The sequence below is a fragment of the Carex rostrata genome, chromosome 14, assembly GCF_964058835.1.
Source record: "Carex rostrata chromosome 14, lpCarRost1.2, whole genome shotgun sequence".
NCBI classification, from domain to species: Eukaryota; Viridiplantae; Streptophyta; class Magnoliopsida; order Poales; family Cyperaceae; genus Carex; species Carex rostrata.
The window spans coordinates 10,532,441-10,554,796 of record NC_135931.1 but is presented as its reverse complement, the minus strand read 5'-3'; the positions used below and the strand labels follow the sequence as shown (position 1 = coordinate 10,554,796).

General features: G+C 36.3%; 1 protein-coding gene across 1 annotated transcript; it reads left to right on the top strand.

Moving 5' to 3' along the window:
* The first annotated feature begins 2,756 nt into the window (after positions 1 to 2,756).
* On the top strand, positions 2,757 to 4,758 carry LOC144565220 (uncharacterized). The gene is made up of 3 exons (XM_078314909.1): positions 2,757 to 3,331; positions 4,145 to 4,253; positions 4,508 to 4,758. Exons 1-2 carry the CDS (start codon positions 2,842 to 2,844, stop codon positions 4,213 to 4,215), a joined length of 561 nt encoding a protein of 186 aa, XP_078171035.1. The 5' UTR covers positions 2,757 to 2,841; the 3' UTR covers positions 4,216 to 4,253; positions 4,508 to 4,758.
* The last annotated feature ends 17,598 nt before the right edge of the window (positions 4,759 to 22,356 follow it).

Genomic DNA, 22,356 nt, shown 5'->3' with positions numbered 1-22,356 from the left:
TGTTGTTTTTCTGTTGAATTATCTTTTATCAAATACTAAATTTTTATGTTTTTTTCCTTAAAATGGTTGCTGATTTGATGGTACGAAGGAAGGTAATTGATGATATTAATATGGGAACATATTTCAATTTTGTTTCTTATAAGATCTCTGAATTTTACAACAACAAAAAATGTAAAGTAACAATTAGTAGATCTGGAACGTTATTTTTAACTTGGCACGAATCTCAAAGCCCAATAATATTGCCCTCTAGGCTAGTTCAAATCTCAAAATGGCTGATAATTAATCTCAAACCATTAAATGAGAAGAATCTTTTACAGGTACAGTACCTGAGAGAATACTTTTCCCTGAAATTTACGCCCCCTCGTCCCTCACGCAGCCACACTCTTATCTCCCTATCTGGAATTCACATCCTACGAGATATCTCATATTTTGCATGACTTTTTGGAAAATCTCAATCATTCAAATATGTTCTGCACGAATTTTAAAGCTCAAATAATACTGGCCCATGCACTGTCCCTGAGCAGGCACTGAACACGTATCTCACGCAAAATAGAATCCGTATCACCCCAGGTACCTGAGGTGCAAGTGTCAAATCTGAATCGTTCTTTTTTACCTGATACGAATCTCAAAGCAGACCTCCTATTCTACTACTTTATCGCATCGAATTTGGTAACTAGCTTGGAGAAATGTTTGGTGACGCCTTCGTGCTACATCTTCCCACCGAAAAGATTAATAGGCGGCAGTGTCCAAGCATATATTTCTTTTTCTAGAAAGAATTATTTAACGGGATAGGGTCTTTCAGGGACGGAACCAGGACTAAAACAGAATTATTTTAATTACGAAACATGATAATAACTGATTTCACATGTCCATTGAGAATTGTTATCTCCGCAGTACACGTTGATTGCAATTTTTTTTTCTGAATACAAATTTAGAATCTAACTCAAATATTATTTTCAAACTATCCCGAAATGTTAACAAAAGGGTTAAAAAAATAAATCAGTATTCTAAATAGCACGCTATAGCAACGAAATAGCAGTGCTATAGCATTTTTGAACCTTAAACACTAAGCTATGGAATAAAAGTACACTATCTCAGTTACGACCGCTATAGTGGTAATAGAGGTCCGCTATTTGCGCTACATGCTTTGCTATATAGATTTTTATTTGAAAGTCCAAACTAAAAATTTATTTCAAGAATCAATGTTTTTCAAAATTCAGATTACTTTTGTTTTTAAATAGAAAAGAATAGTTTATGCCATGATGCTTAGTTTTTCTTAATAGGAAATGATATACTTTATGCCATGATGTTTATGTTATTTTGAATAGAAAAAAGATAGATAGTATATTTAGGAGCTAAATTTATGTTTCTATTGTATTAGATGTTTTAATTGTATTCGTAAGTAGGGCTATAAACAAATTGAACCAAATCAAATTTACCCTAGTTTGAGTTTGAGTTTGAATAAGATTCGAACCGAATTGATTTGATATGTTTTAGAATGAACTTCAATCGAACGAATTAATTGTGATTTTTTTCGAATCAAATTGAAGTCAATTGAATCACGAACTACAAATTTTTTTGGCAGCCACTGATAGTTTATGCATTAGTTTTTTTCACGCGGAACAAAATTCATGCAATTTTCTTTACCCTTTTACCTTGCACGAATTCACACTAGTGAATTATGGGCCAGTCCAAAGTTCCCTTACCTTTTACGCTGCTGGATTGATTAAAATCACGGCATGAACCTAGTAAAATAGAACTTATTTCTATTGTTAATTTGTTACGCTACTAAAGCATTTTCCTATTATAAGTTACCAATATATTAACAATTTGGAGCTCTGATATAAGTTTGGTTCCTGCATTATTAAAGATTGATGGTTGAAGCCATTAGTTGCATTATTTGAGATTCAAATCTAAATAGTTTACGAGCCAATTTTGAACGAACTATACCCAGTTTGAGTTTGAATAAGATTCGAACCGCAATGGTTTGATTTGTTTCAGAATGAACTAATTTCGAATCAAATTAGTTATGAACTTTTTCCGAATCAAACTAAAATCGAATAATAAACTATGAACTTTTTATGCAATCCTATTCATAAGAACATTGTTTCCTTTATATTTATTAGACGTATTTTTAGTGTACTCGTCATAACATTAACATTATATTATTCTATTTATGGCTTCTTTATATTTATTTTCAACACATTAACATTAACGAAGAAATAAACTTGTATACCTTTTATTTAAGTACAACAAAATTAACAAAAATAACCTTAAAAAAAACTCAACAAAATCTATCTTTTTGTTTGAAAAGAAAAATTGGTGGGTCACAGATCCACTGTGCGGCGTAGGGGCTGTTGGACCAATCCGCGGATTTTTCTCTGGAGACTCAGATTGGTTATGCGGACCCGGTTAATTGAGGCCGCTGGATCAATATACGATCTCGGTATTCATAGAATTCCCTCTAAAACGGAAATGTTTTTTTTTTTGGCTATTAATAAAAATTTCGGGTGGTTCTATATATAATTGAATTGAACTAAGGGACCGAATCAAATAATCAATTCGATTCCTTGAGAAAAATTGTAAAAAAGATATATTTTTATCCTTTAAGACAAAATATTTAATGTATTTCTAAAATAAAAAAAATAACTCAGTTTCATGTCGGCCTTTAATTTTCAGGATATATTATTTGACGTTAGGCGACGTAATCTTAGGTAAAATGTTTGTATATTCAGAAGCCCGGTGAAACATGTATTATCGTAATCTATTGAAAAAAAATCCCATATCCATCTCTACCCTCTCTGTAATCTTCTTCTTTCTTCCGAATTCACCTCTCTCGCCATGGCCAGGATCCTCTCACAAGCCCTAACCCTAGTTCAGAAAAGAACCCAAAATTTAGCTCAAAAAGCTTTAGTCCCCTCATCTCTCCTCCTCCGCCGAGCGCAATCCAGCCGATCTGGGAAGAACAAAGGCGAACTCATCGAAGGCGAACTCATCGAAATAGAAATCCGATCGAATTTATCCGAAGAAGATCAAGGCAACCCCGCGTCCGACTCGGATACCGATTCCGACACGAGGTCAACTCTGATCGGCATCAAACGGCTGGAGGAAGCGATACAGGGAGTGATTGTCAAGAGATCCGCGCCGGATTGGCTCCCTTTCGTACCAGGTGCATCGTACTGGGTCCCACCTTTCAAAAAACCGATTGGAGTTATGGAATTGGTGAGTCGAGTCGCCAACGAGAGAGGAGAGATCGTGGTGATGAGTGAAGAAGAGTCACTCTCTTTTAGTTCTGCTAATGGATATCCTAGCTCTACCTACTTTCTCGAAGGTATGCAAGATCTGATTTTTTTTTTTTCTATATCAATGATAATTATGGTGGCTTTTCCCCTCGTTTTGGGTAGAATTTGCTAGAAATAAAGTTCTAGATAAGAAGTTCTTGTATGCGTTGGGATTTACTATGCGAATTTTAGAGAGGTAAGTCTGATTTTGGGGTCGCAACAATTGCACTTGGTTCAGTAAAAGCCCCTGAAAGTTTCCATGCCCAGTTAGCCCCTACCTTGAACTTTCAGTACTTGTTTAATTCCATTCATCATCATGTGCAGATTCCTTTCGAAAGTATGTTAAGAATTTTCTTAACAAACTGATGATTTTCTGAATAGGTACTAGTTCTATTGAATTGTTGTTAGAAATACTGTTTACAATACCAATGGTGTCTAAATTTTATGATGGACTCAATCAACAACATATACATCTATTGTTATAAGATCATACAACTGTCTCCTTAAGAATCACAGGACCCTGTTATTCCAAATCCATTCCTCTATTTGGAATAACAGGGTCCTGTGATTCTTTGAAGAATCACTGCAGATTTGTTTCCCTCCTTAAGTGCCAAGGAAAGACACTCAAGTCACCTCTTTACTTCCCATATGATCCGTGGTACTTACTAATGTGCGCATTATATTATACAGTATATACATAACCATAATACCAGCTAAAATAGTCTTGAATTACTTTCTCAATGGAAGAAAGCTGTAATTAATATTGGTTTAGATTGAATTACTTTCTCCATTGATGTAAGATGTAATTAACATTAGTTTAGAATGCCTGGATTGAGTTACATATTAAATTGTTCAACTGATAGGAGGACCCCCACATCCAGTGAAAAAGATATCAAGGAAGATTGCCTCCCAAACAGACGATGAGGAAAGTTAATTCCTTGTCTGGCCTCAAGGAAGGGTGCTACAAGGCCGGTATACATTCCCTTTTGATTTCATTTTGATTTTTTTCATCAAAGATGGTCTGAATTACGGTAGTGGCATTTTTTGTACTAGGCCATTTATGTCGGTACTGAACTTACCTGATAAGCTGGCAAGATACTTGAAGTGCTTGTCAGTATTTTTTTTGTTGATACCTTGGAAGTGTTTTCCGAGCAAAGGGGTTTATGCACATTAAATGTTGAATTGGAGCTTCTTTATAACTTTCTTTTGTCATGTCTGATTTGTAGGTTTCAAGTGGATTAACCTTGGATTGTGCCTAGCTCTATTCTGCGGGGGAGCTTGTACATAGACAACAAAAGGGATTAAACCTCCCCTCCCCACTTTTCTCCCCTTCTTGCAAAAAAACAGTACCTATGTGAGTCTATCAGTGTATATTGGAAGTTCTTGGTTGAGTAATTCAATAATGTCATGTAGGCCTCAAGGTGTTATGTTGCTAATGCTTGTTCTAGTTTTATTTATATTTAACCTTTTGGCTTTTGATATCTAGTTTAGTTTATCACATGGCATGGTCAGTATTAGCTGGTTGCAGAGATGTTGTGCTAATTGATTTTCTTTTCTGATTCTGATGCCAATTGATTTCATTTGCTAGCTCATAATTAGCACGAACTAGCGCATATCTGGATATCCATGTGAATCTTATAAGATGGGTCTGCCTAGCATATTTGATTGTGTATGGTAGGATCTGAGTCCTAATTTGATATCCTTTGGAAGTTTTACCCTATGATCGGAACCAAATCTTTCTCTCTCGAATGCGAAACAGAATTTGCATTTTTACAAATTCACTGATCGGGAGAAAAAGGCAAACAGAGAAGAAACAATTTGGTGCAACTTTTTTCTCTTCAAATCGTGACGTGAATTCTTCAGAAAAATGATGGGATTTGGGGAGAAACGATCTGGCGACCATGAAGTTCGTTCTTTGCCCTCTCCTTTTTTTCGTTGCCCTTCTTGTTTCATTAGGGAAACAAGGCAACAACGACACCAAAATACATTCTCTAAACCCACCAGTAAGCACATAATTTCGTTCTCCTCTTTATCGTCGCTAGTTGATATACTCTTTCAATATTACCCAGTGAATTTCTCAATATAAAATAAGGCCTAGGAAGTGGCATTCATCATAAATAGAGTCAAATTTATGACTGTTTATTTATTTTTCAATTGAATTCTTTCTCATCCCAATTTTTATTTGATCATCAAAATTCAATTCAAATCTGTTCTATTGAACTCTATTCTACTTAATTCTATTGAATTCTTGTCAAGATATGGTTCTGATCATAGCCTTATATCGCATAAATTAAAACTCAAATTTGCATTGATAATTTTCTTTTTGTTGCTATATTTTGTTTTCAGCACTAAATTGGATTCTGTTATGGATCCAAATAGGGTTATTATCTGATCCTGCATCTGCATTTTCATTCTGTTACTTCTACAGGATTCAGATCCTTTGAATTTATATAATACAAATGAGTATTGGAAATGAAATTGAAACTATATCAGTAACAGGATATTTAAAGCTTTCAAGTGACAGTAATATAGAGCATGTATTTACCAGTATGTCTTGAGTATCAGCAGCAGTTGATTATGTCTTCATGCATCTAGCATTTTTAAAGAAGGTTAACAGCATTGTTACTCTCGTATGAAGCTATCAGCACTTTTTTCTGTAGCTGAATTAGCTTCTGCTATAGCACAATTGGCAATGCCAGTAATAAAATCTATCTGCCACAGGAAGTGGCATGTTACACTATCATAAAATATATATTACTTGTACAAATAGTAAACATACAAATAAAGCATGTTACATTATCATAAAACATATATTACTAGTATAAATAGTAAACATTCATATTTGTGATGGCTTTGAAAATCTTTAAATATCTGCAATGGTATTAACATTGGGATGTACCAGTACTCAACAAGTACCATATTATCTCTTACTTGGGAATGAAATTAGCATGCTTGCCTCGTAGAACATACATGGATGATGGAACAATGCGATAATAGGACAAATAGGTATCGGTAATGATATTGAAACTTAGAAAAAATATGAAGAGTGAGTATATATTTTAATATGTTAGATTAAAATGATGAGTTGGGCTACGGTGAGTTGCGAAGTAAAGCGACTATTTTATTTCACGTTCATATTTTGCGATTTTGAAGTTTAAAACGTCGATCCGAACCGCTCAACATGATCTCCATATTGAAATGTGCTTGGAGACCAAATTTTACATTTTTTGAAATTTTTTTACTATTTATTAAGCCACTTTGAAAATCGCCGATCCAGTGGTTCAGAAACTTTTACTGTTTTTACTGTTCATCCGGATTTCCAGATTTTCAAAGTGGCTTAATAAATAAATAAAAAATTTCAAAAAACGTAAAATTTAGTTTCCAAGCATATTTTATTATAAATTAAATATCTAATGGTTTAAATCGGCTATTTAAACTTTGAAAATAAAAAGATTGCATGAAATAAAAACGTGTTTTACTTCGCAACTCGCCGTAACCTTACTCTTAAAATGATATATCTACTAGTTTGTGGTCTTAGAAACTTGGCTTCATCTAGTACAATAATAAATGATATGAACGTTACAAGCAAGTTAAAAAGCTAACACGTGTTAGTCAGGAACTCTTGTCAAATGTTTTCAATTACTGTTCCAAAGATAATTTGAGATTTATATTTTTATTGCCAATATTTGATTTCAAATTCTGGTAATAGTAAATTTAATGAGACATGTTGGAAACTGGAAAGAGGACATTTGGAAAAAAGAATGTAAACTTTTAAACTTTTGTAGACAATTTGTTGGTATCTTGGAATTTCGATTGATACTCTTTGTATGCAGAAGATTGTCAGATGACCTGTACGTACGTAATGCAGCCCATATTTGATCGTTCTCTTTCGGGTTTCTTTTCGGGAAAAATAAAAAAATAAAAAATTATAAAACAGGATTGTAAATCATAAATTTGCAAAATGGAAAGAACGGGTTCAGAGTGACTTTTAACAAAAATATAACCCGGATCCTGGAAATCCAAATACTTTTTTATTTTATTGCAGATGAGAATTACGAATATAGAAAAAAAAGAAAAGGTCATACTGAAAATCCGACCTTCCATTTTTTTATATGCGAGCAAGAGAATCAAATCCGTTGTTGTTTCTACTGGAACAACAGGATTCTGCTTTTAGAAAGAGAAAGAGAGAAAAGCAACGGATGAGAAAGAAGAAAAAAAAAGAGATAAGGAGAAAACAGAGCCCTGCTATTCCAACTAGAATAACGGCGGATTTAGTTCAGCGAGTAACACCTTGTTTGGATGGAGAGTAGAGGAAGAGAGAGAATGGAAAGAAAATAAAATTTTCCGTCGAATACAAAATTATGTCCGAAGTGATAGATTTAATCATGTATCATTGTAATTAATATAATTGATTTTTTTTTCTCAATTTGAGGTGTAACGGATAAAAAAAAAAATTATTGCAAATATTTTTAAAAATATATAATACAAATATCCAACTCTATATCTTAATAATATAAATTTCATACAATTTTTTTGGCACAAACCTACGACGGCCACTGAATTTATTGTTAACCTTCTAAATTTTAATCAATCAAACAAGAAATAAAACGAAAAGAAAGTTAAATTTATTTTCTCTCATTAATCATCCAAACACAAAGAGGTTAAATATATTAATCTTCTTTTCTATTCCATTCTATTCCTTTCTATTTTTCACCTCCCCTTTCTTCCCCTACTCTCCATCCAAACAGGGTGTAAGGGTGACGAGTATAGAAGTTGAAGGAGAAAAATCTCACTACGACAATCTCTTCTTACAATTAAATATCTCTTATTTGGAGAGCATTTGGTATAGTGGCAAATATAGTGTCCTCTATGTGAGAGATCGCATATTTGAAACACACATGGAGCATTCCTTGTGGATATTAAACAAGTTGGATAGTTTTACCTCCAACTTTACAAAAAAAAATATATATCTCTAACTTGGTCTTTCCTCTGGTATGTAATTTATATAGACCGGATTCTATGAACCTGATTTTTTCTTTAATTTTTTGTACTTATTATCAGAGCAAAAGAAAAAAAAAATGAGATAGAGGAGCTATAAATAATTGTTATCTAAATTTATTTTAAAAAGAGAAATAATAGTATTTTTTTGTAAAAATTAAAAATGTTTAAAAGATGAAACTAGAATATTTTAATTTACACTTAGCCAACTATTTAATACCTTTGTAATTTATACTATTTAATACTTTTTTTGCTCTAAAATTTTACAATTCAGTATCCGATTTCATGATAATTATTTTTTTTTTACAAAAACAAAAAGACGTCATTGGTATAATTTGATAAACTGTCTGAAGTCTGAACGGAGCCGGAAGAGTTGACCAGCCGACTATACGATTAATCGCGACTGAGGCGTATCTGTTGCTGTTACTGAGATAGCAAGATAGCAAGATCTGTATCAAAAGGTTTATATCCAATTCTAACCGTCAGATTTTAATTAGACGGATGATTAGAATCGCTTCCCCGAATCCTAGTTCCAGCCGACACAATACACGCACGCTATGTATAAAGTATAAACACGCCGTGGAAAATTAATCGTCAGGACCAATTGCCAGGTGCCATGTGTGATTTTGGGACCAAGTTACTAGAGAGAAAAAAAATGAAAATAAAAAAAATACAAGATAAGACCAAATTATTACAGGGACAAGACACGCACTTCTTGTAAGTTGTAACTCTAACAAAAGAAACAAAGTTATAAAATATAAATAAATCACACCTATCTGGTACCTAGCTAGGTTCCTAGGACAAGAACAATTTAACCGATTAATTTAAATCGAGATTTTGGTGACAATTATGGAACCCTAAAAACATGTTTCCCAACACCTGCCGATTCTCATTGTTTGATCTAAAGTTACGTTGAGTCGTTCAGTAAGAAATTTAAGAAAATTCAAATGCAAGAAATTATTTTAAATAAATTAAAAGGATTTCAATACTTCTATTTTTGTGCATTCATCGTATTTTTATTTTTAAAATTTTAATAATTCCAAATTTAAATGTCAAATAAAATTGTTAGATATAATCTACGTACATTATTTTTTTCTTGTGCACATATATCATATTATGATATTTCAACTTTGTTTTAATTATTATTATTAAGAGCTTGCAAATATATACTAATTAATGTGGATATGTGTTTGCACTTTGCACTGCTGACATTGTTTTGTTGCTTGGGCGGCCGAAATGTTAACAAAATCCTTGTATTGTTGCGTGGTCGAATGTCTTATTGCTATCACTTGAATTTTTACTGGCTCTCACGAATGTCACTTTAAAATTATATACTCTCCTACTTTAATTGTGATCATCCAGATCATGAATAGATGAGCATATTGACATGTTGGCATGATTTTCCTATCCACATATGCAAGGGCGAAGCCAGACTTTCTAACTATTGGAGTCAATCATATAAATTTTGTATACTGCAAATGAGGGTCAATTTATCGTATCTGTAGCATTTTACTCTAGATTATATAGAAAACTGGGTATAAATACAAAGTTTTTGAAAAACAATGGGGTCCATTGACCCCCACTGACTATTATTGTCTTCGTCTCTGCACATATGAGTAGGAGATTTGATTATTACCACCGCTGTGGTAACACAGTTGGAAGTGGTACAGCTCTTCATTCAGAAGGGCATAGGATCGAACCCTGCAGTCCGCAGGTAATTAGGGAGTGAGTTGTGAGGTGAGTGTGTAGCCTATGGGCAGTGATAAAAAAAAGGAGATTTGATTATTTTTTATATGTATATGAAGAAAATGCAATGGAGGCGTCATTTTTTTTTGGCATACAAATGTACGTCAATTTTTATATGCATCTAACGATTTTTATTTTAGCATATCAATTTTATAATTGTTGTTATTAGAATATTAGAAAAAATAGAGACATAACAAAACCCAAAAAGAAACGAAGACATTTAAAATTATCCTCATGAATCAAATTAAAATTGCATTATCCAAATTGTGATGTCAATACCTTCGACACATATTTTGTCTTTATCCTGCTAGATTTGTAAAATCGTCATTGAAATAAAATTTAACAGTATGGAGAGAAATCTGGTAATTGGGGCACACACGGCGCAATGACCGAGGCAAAGGCAATTTCAGCAAATCCAGGGCGATTTCAGCAGGGAGAGGCGAACTTCAATTCTTTAACCACCGATGAAGCTCACCTTAATGGTGAATGGCAGCAGGTAACATCGAAAAGGAGCAGAAAGTTAAGAGACAAGACTTCTCACCAAGCACCAAGGAGGTTCTCTACACAAGTACACCCAGCTTTTAACAAGGCCATTAGAGAAAATAGGTGCTTTCGATGCTTGGCAATAGAGCACCAGAGAGCACAGTGCAGAGATCCACCAAAATGCTTTAAATGCCATCACTTAGGACATTACTCCTCTAACTGCAAACCCCCTATAAAACCAAAGGCCACTGCAAAGCCAAACACACACCAAACAGAGCAACCTAGAAACACATACAAAACTTACGCAGACTGTGAAAAGAAAACCACAAATGGAATTGATAGAGGAATTCTGGAATGAGCGGCCTGAGGAAGAGGATGTTTTCCTCACCTCAACTCATGTCCTAAACCCCAACAATGAATTCCTGGAAAGCGCAGCATATGTCTCTCTCGAAATGGGACAGACAAATGTTGAACTTACATGGCCATCAAACGAAAACTAGCACAAATTCACGGGGGCTTGCCAGAACACTACAAACTGTTCAAGATAGACGATACCGAGTACCTCCTAGTATGCGTCAACGAACAGACACTGCAGGCGGTCATTCGAGGGGCGCCCTATGAAATTCCGCAAGCAGGGGTAAAACTAAATCTCACCAAATGGACTCGCACATCGGGTATGTCTTTCACCCTGAATGCATATGAAGCATGGATCAAACTGATCAGCTTGCCATATCAGCTGTGGAATGATGAACAGCTAAGCAAAGTTGTTGCAAGGATAGGTAAGATAAGGTATGCCATGCCTTATGGCCTACACTCAGGTCAATTTGAGCATATCACACTACAAATTGATACTAAACTGTTAGTTTGTAATAATCTAGCAGTCAATAATACGATAATTTATCATAAAGCTTTGTTCATGAATTGGATGATTAATATCATTTTGTTGCCTTGAGTATTATTGAATTTATGGATCATTTCGAGTTCATGACTGAAATTGTGAAACTCCATAATATAGATGATATATACTCTTAATCTTAAAAGGTCACTAACCAAGGTAATTAGCAGGAACACTGATTACCGCTATAAGGTTAGTATGTGGATTAAAAGATGGTTAAGTTTTACAAACCATTTGACACGAGATGTCATTTTAATCACATAGATACATGTTCTAGGAACATGGTATTTGACAGACCCCGAATGAAAACATTAAATAGAATTGTGTTCGTGTCATTTATGTTTTTCATTCAGTGTCAAAGTTCTAAAGTATGAGGTATTTATCGTTCCCACTAAGAAATATATATGTGTGATTGCTATCTAACACTGTCCGTAAAAAGCAGTCATAACGGTAGCTTTTTGATATATATAGCTTAGCTGAGGAAGTGATAGTCTACCAAAAGTACTACTTGTCCCTCGTATCTCTATACGAGTTATAGCATCACTGGGCCCCTTGATAGAGTAAGATTATCAGCGCGCGGTATGATTACAAGAGTAATCATATTTGATAATCTGCTCAAGATCAAGAAAAGATTCAGTTAGCAAGGATGACACACATCTACCTTGAAACTGATCTGATAGCTATGAGACAGAAGAACAGACACAAGTAAATTGTTTACTGGATCGTGATATTGTACAGTACAGCATCATCTGTGTAATTGGATGGTCATGATGTGTTGCCAGACGCCACCCATGACTAACAGAAGTTAAAACAGTTTTAACTCTGTTTACCAACATAACACAGATCCTATTGGGTCACACCATATAGGAGTTAATCGGAGAATCTTATTTTGATTGATTATAAATTGGTTATGATCAATGATAAGATGGTTATAATTAATTATACGTGTTATAATTAAATTATAAATGTTATGTAAAAATAACAAGCAAAAACATTGGTTAATTTATAAACGTGTTTGACACGTTGTATAAAAGTTAACCGGTTAATTTATAAATGTGCAGGACACATTGTATAAATTGCCGAAACAACAACCGCAAGAAAAATATATATAATTATTCAGAATAATTATACGAATATTATTTGTGTTCGGGCCGAGGGCATTCGGATCTTTTCAGATTCGAGCTTATCCGCATGACACGTCATTGATTCTATCCAGATGACATGTCATCGATACCGAAACAAATAACCGAAAGAAAAATATATATATAATTGTTCAGAATAATTATACGAATATTATTTGTGTTCGGGCCGAGGGCATTCGGGTCTTTTCAGATTCGTGCTTATCCGCATGACATGTCATCGATCCTATCCAGATGACACGTCATCGATCTTATCCACATGACATGTCATCCTTATCCATTCAATGGCATATCCTGTAAATAGGCTGAACTTGGAGGGCATTTTGGTCCTTTGGCAACCGACCCTAAACCCTATAAATAGGGGTGGAGGGGTAGAGAGAAATTCACCAATTCACACATACCGTTTCGTGCAGAATCGGATCGGTATTTTCTCTATTTCTCGGTTTCTCTCCCAAATAGTGTTTCGGTTGAGAAAAGAAAGTTATACGTAGTTAACGTATAATCTTGCGGGTTGTTGTGGAGAATATTTACGGGATCGATGAATAGTGTTTTACCGAATTTCGCGGTATGTCAGTTTTGCATATTGATGAAACTGAGCAACCGAAAATTCGTGTTTACGGGTTTTCGTCTTTTCCCTGTGAATAGTGTTTTTGCAGAATTCCGCGGTTTACGGTACTTCTGGCAGAAGAAATAAACCGCTCTCCGGTTATTCCTGGTGGACAACCGATAGAGGCATCAGACGTCTGATGCTCCGTTTCGAGTCGATTCCTTCCCTGGTGAGGCTCTACTCGCTCGGTCTGCATTCCAACTGTGATTTGGAAACAAGGTATAAATATGTTATATTAATCTATTTAATTTGTAAGTAGATTAAAGTTTTAGAAATCAATCATGGAGTAGATCTGTAAAAGGATTAAATTGGGTTTTGATGCCAAAGGAATACTGAAGGTGGACCGCCTTGGAAAGTTTCCTGACATACCCCGTTTAATCCTGAGCTTAAGTTGGCTGTAGAAATTTTTGTTCTACGGTCATTCCGCACCTTAAGCTTAAACGGGTTTTGGTTACCGCGAAACCCCAAAAGTGGTATCCGAAAACCCTACAGTGGTATCAGAGCACAAGGCTCTCCCGCTGATTGATTTTCTAAAAGTTATAACTTATGCAAATTAGGTGCATATACCGTATATCAGTTTAATTCTTACATTTGCAGCTTAAGTCCAAAACCGATTAGAAATGAGATTTTCTTGGATCGGTTCTACCGACTAAGAAAGTTAAATTAGATTTAAGCTTTCTTTATGCTTTCTTATGAAATGTAAACTTTTACATTTCTTGGATCGGTTTTCCGACCGAGAAAGATAAAATAGGATTTTATGCTTTCTTTATGTTTTCGTTTTCAAAACTTTCAACTTCGGATAAGTAAAGTTCATCGAAGAATGTGATGAAGCAATAAAGTACCTGAGTAAGAGCTGTCATTTCCACACAAGAAAGAGATGGTTCTGTCTAGGAAAGATTGAGTCTTAGCGGTCCTTGTGACCCCGATCTTTCCTGGGAGCCCCTTTCACGTGTCCTAATGGCTGGCCCAAAAGGAACTTTGTCACATTACCAAATTGCTTTATGGACCGAAAAGAATATCTGATTTTAAAACATATAAATTGTTTATGTGCTTTAAATGGTATAAATAAGAACTGAGCATAGCTGCAAAACAAAGAATTGGTAACTGATATATTATATACCCGACTTGGTCCTGTATATAAGTAAATTAGATTTACAGCTTAGAGTAAATTAGATTTACTGCTTTAAAATGAAAATGGGTAAAACTATATTTACCATCTTTCCAGGGAACCGTGAAAGAAAATTTTCTTTGAAGAAAAATATGAATGTGAGATCACATTTGACATTGTTTCTTTCTGACTTCCTTTCCACGACTGCTTACTGAAGCATATGAAAGAGGTCTTTTAGGAAAATGTAAATGAGATCGTATTCACTATTCTTTCTGTCTGACTTCCTTTCCACGACTGCTTACTGAAGCATATGAAAGAGGTCTTTGAGGAAGATAGGAAGTGGATCACAATCGGTATTTTTTCTGACAAGCAACTTTCACGTGTCCGTAACGCTGACCAAGGTCAACATTACGAACTGAAAGAAATATACGTGACTCGGTCACATATATAGGTAAATTAGATTTACTGCTATCATATAAAAACGTATAGATTAGATCTATCATTTTTATAAGAAACCATAAAAACTACCTCTACAAGATAGACGGTAGCTAAAGTTAGTTACAAGAACTGACTGCTTAATCAAGTCAAAGCATATGGAAAAGGTACTGCTAAGAATAGAAAGTAATGGGGATCATATTCAGTATTCTTTCTAGACTTCCTTTCCACGACTGCTTAATGAAGCATATGAAAGAGGTCTCTTTAAATACGAATAGAATCACATTAGTCGTTCTTTCTGGCGAAATGGTATTGCTAAGGATAGAAAGTAATGGGGATCACATTCGGTATTCTTTCTAGACTTCCTTTCCACGACTGCTTAATGAAGCATATGAAAGAGGTCTCTTTAGATATGAATAAAATCACATTAGTCGTTCTTTCTGGCAAACCTCCTTTTAAATATTGCTGGCACTGTTAAGCATAAACACCAACCCATTAAATATTAAGTAGTATGCCCTTCCCACTCTATCCTCCTCAAACTATTGTTCATTGGTTGATGATTAACCTGCTCAGTGGGCATCGCCTTTTACCTTTGGTGGTCGAGGGTTATGTGAGACATAACAAAACAAAATAGAGTGAGGTTACTTACCGATGATTTCTAAAAGAGTTTTAGGCTCGGGGCAAAGTCTTCGTTAAATACACGTGATGTTTTAACGAAACTAAGAATCACAAAGAGATGTGATTAGCATGTTTGCTTACCTAAGATAACTGATAGCCATGATATGCATACACTGCCTTGGTTATTGGTGAAAACATGGATCTTGGTCCTACTGCAAACGGGAATAGAACAAATTTGCAGTGGGAGTTTTATTCATTGAATAAAACATTACATGAACAAAGCTAAAATCTTTACTTTAAACGTTGTAGAAATATGGCTAAAGAAACGTCTTTTTCTTTACGCTCCTTACTCGAAAAAGTAGACATGCGTGAGAAAAGGGAATATATCCTAAATACACCGGTCCCTGCTGAAATAGTAGAGAGCAGCTCTGTCAGTACTCACACGCTTCGTATGACAAGCGATGATGAGAAACTGGAGAAGCTTAACTGTCCGTGGAGCCACGAGTTGGCCACGGAAGTTATCCTGAACTCATTTCCTCCCAGCTATTCGGAGTTCATTGTGAACTCCCATAAGCAAGAGTTGGATAAGAGCTTGCAGGAGCTCCAAGGGATGCTGAGGATCACTGATAAAGACATTGAGAATAGCTCTCATGTCCTCATGATCCAAGAAGGTGGGAGGAAGATCAAGAAAGCAAAAGGGAAAAACAGCGATTAAGTACAAAGGCAAAGGGAAGTTGGTTCCAGGAACGAACTCTCCCAAGATAAATGTTTCTGCTAACTCTGACTGCTATTTTAGCAATAGCAAATGTCACTGGAAGAGAAACTGCCCGGAGTGTCTTGGAGATATGAATTTTGAGAATGTCTCAAAAGTCTCAGTCTCAAGTATTTATGTTATTGAAATTAATGTTGCGACCTCTGTTAATGATTGGGTACTGGCTACTGGATCATGTGCTCATATTTGCACGAATATGCACGCACTAAGAGGAAGTTACGCAATAAGGAAGTACAACTCCGAGTTGGAAACGGAGCACAAGTTGCAGCCGTTACAGTCGGTAGGATAGAATTGTACTTGCTTAGCGGGTTTATTCTGGAACTAGAAAATGTCTATTTTGTTCCTACCATTTCTAGAAATATCATATCAATCTCGTGTTTAGAGATGAATGGTTTCTCGTTTGTTATAAAAGGACAATAGATGTTCTATTTATAAAAATGAGACATATTATGGACCATCTTACTTGTTAAATGGTCTTTATATGCTAGAAATGGAAAACCCCGTGTTTAACATCAATAACAAAAGACTCAAAACGTTTCATGAAAGTATTGACTTACATGAGACATAAGTCTGAATTCTTTGACGAGTTCAAGGAATTTAAGACTAAAGTAGAAAATCAACTGAACAAAAGTATTAAGGCATTACGGTAGGACCGTGGAGGCGAATACTTGAGTTATGGTTTTCAAAATGTACTTAAAGGAATGTGAGATAGTCTCATAACTCACACCTCTAGGAACACTGCAATGTTACAGTGTTGCCAAGAAAATGAAACAAACCATGCTGGACATGATTCGTTCCATGATGAGTGACGCCACCCTTCCAAAATCATTTTGGGGACACGCACTAGATACTGCCGCACTAACTATAAATATGGTTCCATCCAAGTCAGTTGAAAAGACTCCATACGAGTTATGGTTTGGGAAATCCCAAATATGTCTTATCTTAAAAATGGGGTTGCGAAGTATTTGTCAAACGCCTGACGTCTGACAAACTTGATCCCAAATCTGACAAGTGCTTTTTCGTAGAGTATCCTAAGGAAACGAAAGGATATTACTTCTATTACCAGTCCGAGAACAAATTAGTTGTTGCTCGTCATGGTATACTTTTGGAGAACGAGTTTCTCGCAAAAGGAAGTAGTGGGAGTAATGTAATACTTGAAAAAATTCAAGATACATCACACAATACAATATCTGAACTAGATCAGATTAACCCACCTCTTGATTTTTTGGCTGATGAGCATCTGGAAGTACCAAGTCCACAAGTAGCTGTGGATAAGGTTCTAGTCTCGAGCTCAAGTGCTTCAACGCAAGTTGAAGTAGAACTGGATCCGCAGACAGTTGTGGATCAAGTTCGACAGCCTGAAGAACAAGTGCTACGTAGGTCAATAAGAACAGTCCATGCACCCGAGAGGTACTTGGGACTGCACGAGATCTCAGTTTTTGAAACTGAAGATCCTCTGACCTATGCGGAAGCAATGGATAGGCCTAACTCTGATAAATGGCTGGAGGCCATGAGATCCGAAATACAGTCCATGTATGACAACACGGTTTGGAACCTAGTTGTACCACTTGATGGGTGAAGCCCATAGCTAACAAGTGGGTTTTCAAAGGAAAACAGACATGGATGACAATATGACTATTTACAAAGCACGGCTAGTAGCGAAAAGGTTTCAAACAAATTCTGAGAATTGATGAAACTTTTTCCACCCGTGGCTATGTTTAAGTCAATTCGGATATTCCTAGCAATTGCTGCATTTCATGATGATGAAATATGGCAAATGGATGTCAAAACCGCCTTCTTAAATGGAAATTTAAGAAGAGGATGTGTACATGACACAGCCTACGGGTTTTGAAGATCCAGAGAATGCTGGGAAGGTATGCAAGCTTCTTGAATCCATTTATGGATTGAAGCATGCATCACGGAGTTGGAATCTTCGATTTGGCGAAGAAGTCAAAAGCTTGACTTCATCAAATGCGAAGAAGAATCTTATGTGTAAAGAAAAACTAGTGGGAGTGTCATCGCCTTTCTTAATCTTATATGTAGATAACATACTCTTAATAGGAAACGATATTCCTCTATTGCAATTAGCCAAGTCTTCATTAAAGAAAAGTTTTCTCGATGAAGGACTTGGGCGAGGATGTCTATATACTAGGCATAAAGATCTACCGAGGTAGATCAAAGAGACTTATAGGATTAAGTCAAAGCACGTACATTGACAAAGTGCTGAATCGGTTCAGCATGCAGGATTCTAAGAGAGAATTCCTGCCAATGAATCATGGTGCACAGCTTAGCAAGACTCAGTGTCTTTCGACAACTGATGAGCAAAGCACTATGAGTAGAGTACCATACGCTTCGGCTATTGGCTCTATCATAAACACCATGTTGTGCACTCACCCTGATGTCTCGTACGCTTTGAGTGTGACGAGTAGATATCAGGCTAATCCAGGCATAAAGCACTGGAATGCAGTAAAGAATGTCCTTAAGTTCTTGAGAAGAACTAAGGATATGTTTCTCGTCTACAACGTTATCACCTAATACGAAAGATCATAAACATCATAAGATGTTTATAATTAATTATAAAAGATATAATTAATATAAAGGTGATGTAAAGATAAGTAGAATTGACACAGTCAGCAACACAGCTGATCCACTCACAAAATCTCTTCCTCAAGCCAAGCACTAGATGCTTAATGCTTCTATGAGTTTGGAACACATAGAAGATTGGCTGTGAGATTTTCTCAGGATCTGCGAGATCTTAGAGAATATAGAGTTTTGTATATAAGTAGGGTCTACGATGATTGACTCCTAGCTTAAGTGGGAGATTGTTAGTTTGTAATAATCTAGCAGTCAATAATACGATAATTTATCATAAAGCTTTGTTCATGAATTGGATGATTAATATCATTTTGTTGCCTTGAGTATTATTGAATTTATGGATCATTTCGAGTTCATGACTGAAATTGTGAAACTCCATAATATAGATGATATATACTCTTAATCTTAAAAGGTCACTAACCAAGGTAATTAGCAGGAACACTGATTACCGCTATAAGGTTAGTATGTGGATTAAAAGATGGTTAAGTTTTACAAACCATTTGACACGAGATGTCATTTTAATCACATAGATACATGTTCTAGGAACATGGTATTTGACAGACCCCGAATGAAAACATTAAATAGAATTGTGTTCGTGTCATTTATGTTTTTCATTCAGTGTCAAAGTTCTAAAGTATGAGGTATTTATCGTTCCCACTAAGAAATATATATGTGTGATTGCTATCTAACACTGTCCGTAAAAAGCAGTCATAACGGTAGCTTTTTGATATATATAGCTTAGCTGAGGAAGTGATAGTCTACCAAAAGTACTACTTGTCCCTCGTATCTCTATACGAGTTATAGCATCACTGGGCCCCTTGATAGAGTAAGATTATCAGCGCGCGGTATGATTACAAGAGTAATCATATTTGATAATCTGCTCAAGATCAAGAAAAGATTCAGTTAGCAAGGATGACACACATCTACCTTGAAACTGATCTGATAGCTATGAGACAGAAGAACAGACACAAGTAAATTGTTTACTGGATCGTGATATTGTACAGTACAGCATCATCTGTGTAATTGGATGGTCATGATGTGTTGCCAGACGCCACCCATGACTAACAGAAGTTAAAACAGTTTTAACTCTGTTTACCAACATAACACAGATCCTATTGGGTCACACCATATAGGAGTTAATCGGAGAATCTTATTTTGATTGATTATAAATTGGTTATGATCAATGATAAGATGGTTATAATTAATTATACGTGTTATAATTAAATTATAAATGTTATGTAAAAATAACAAGCAAAAACATTGGTTAATTTATAAACGTGTTTGACACGTTGTATAAAAGTTAACCGGTTAATTTATAAATGTGCAGGACACATTGTATAAATTGCCGAAACAACAACCGCAAGAAAAATATATATAATTATTCAGAATAATTATACGAATATTATTTGTGTTCGGGCCGAGGGCATTCGGATCTTTTCAGATTCGAGCTTATCCGCATGACACGTCATTGATTCTATCCAGATGACATGTCATCGATACCGAAACAAATAACCGAAAGAAAAATATATATATAATTGTTCAGAATAATTATACGAATATTATTTGTGTTCGGGCCGAGGGCATTCGGGTCTTTTCAGATTCGTGCTTATCCGCATGACATGTCATCGATCCTATCCAGATGACACGTCATCGATCTTATCCACATGACATGTCATCCTTATCCATTCAATGGCATATCCTGTAAATAGGCTGAACTTGGAGGGCATTTTGGTCCTTTGGCAACCGACCCTAAACCCTATAAATAGGGGTGGAGGGGTAGAGAGAAATTCACCAATTCACACATACCGTTTCGTGCAGAATCGGATCGGTATTTTCTCTATTTCTCGGTTTCTCTCCCAAATAGTGTTTCGGTTGAGAAAAGAAAGTTATACGTAGTTAACGTATAATCTTGCGGGTTGTTGTGGAGAATATTTACGGGATCGATGAATAGTGTTTTACCGAATTTCGCGGTATGTCAGTTTTGCATATTGATGAAACTGAGCAACCGAAAATTCGTGTTTACGGGTTTTCGTCTTTTCCCTGTGAATAGTGTTTTTGCAGAATTCCGCGGTTTACGGTACTTCTGGCAGAAGAAATAAACCGCTCTCCGGTTATTCCTGGTGGACAACCGATAGAGGCATCAGACGTCTGATGCTCCGTTTCGAGTCGATTCCTTCCCTGGTGAGGCTCTACTCGCTCGGTCTGCATTCCAACTGTGATTTGGAAACAAGGTATAAATATGTTATATTAATCTATTTAATTTGTAAGTAGATTAAAGTTTTAGAAATCAATCATGGAGTAGATCTGTAAAAGGATTAAATTGGGTTTTGATGCCAAAGGAATACTGAAGGTGGACCGCCTTGGAAAGTTTCCTGACATACCCCGTTTAATCCTGAGCTTAAGTTGGCTGTAGAAATTTTTGTTCTACGGTCATTCCGCACCTTAAGCTTAAACGGGTTTTGGTTACCGCGAAACCCCAAAAGTGGTATCCGAAAACCCTACATAAACACCCCAGGAACATCACACGCTTCCTGAGAGTGAGAATTGGGGACTTCTCAAGGAGAGTCCGAGTTCAACTACTGGGTTGGAGAGAAGGTCACGACGGCTATTTCCCACCACATGTACCACCAAACCAGACTCGGCCGTCACAATTAAGGTACGTCCCATACCAGGAAGCTCACCGCCGTAGGCCGTCACCAGCCACCACCATATCTGAAGAGTCAAGGAACAACAATGACTCAGGTGGTGGTTCTCAATGGGCAACGGGCATAAGAGGGTTAAAGGGGAAAAACCAACTAGAGTGAAATCCAAACCCATTTGGAAACCCAGAATTCGAGCAAAGCAAAGGGAGAGACATGCAGCTCAAGCTCAAGAAAAGCAGTGGGTTGAGGTGGTGAAGAGGAAGACGCTCGTACCAACAGCCATACCGGTCAGGGGATCAATTGTGGCAGGCAGGGTGACAACAGCCTCATCAAAGGTAATACAACTGGTGCTCACATTGAATCCGAAAGAATTAGGAATTGTACTTGTGTCCTGGGGAACATACACTATCTCCAAAATACAGTTTAATCCGTACCCAGGATTGTCACAAGTCAGAGAAATCCTAGGTTTTAATTGTTCTGGCATCTATGGAGAGTGGGAAGCCGTTTTGCAGGGAGCAAAATTTAATTTGCTACAGGGGATAAGGGGTACAAGCATGCGCATTAAAAGCGCACTACAGGGACAGCTGTATCCACCTCACATTCAAACTAATTTGACCCTGCAAATTAACGGTCATCCTATAAGGCAGAAAGTCAAGAAACTGATCGGCTTTTCAAGATCTTCGATTTTTCTTTCTTGCTCTGGCCCGTTAATGGCGGGGGCCTCTTTTACCGAGGCACTGGGTGCGTTTGCGACATCCATACAACAACTGATGGCGTGTACACAACATGTGCTGCAATTGGGGTTGCCTCTCGACGTTTCCTTGGGACAGGTCCCTCCGAGTAGTCCGGATACCGGGTCCGGTCAGATTACCCAGGGTGTCATTTTGCAACCACCTCACTCTGGATCTACAGCACAAGCAGAGACGCGATCCCTTGTTGAAGTCGTCAAGTCTTCTATTCAGCGGGTTCCATCTCTACCAACCGTTGGCCGACCTGTTTCACAAGGTATTGCACAGGGTGGCAGTCAAGATCGATCG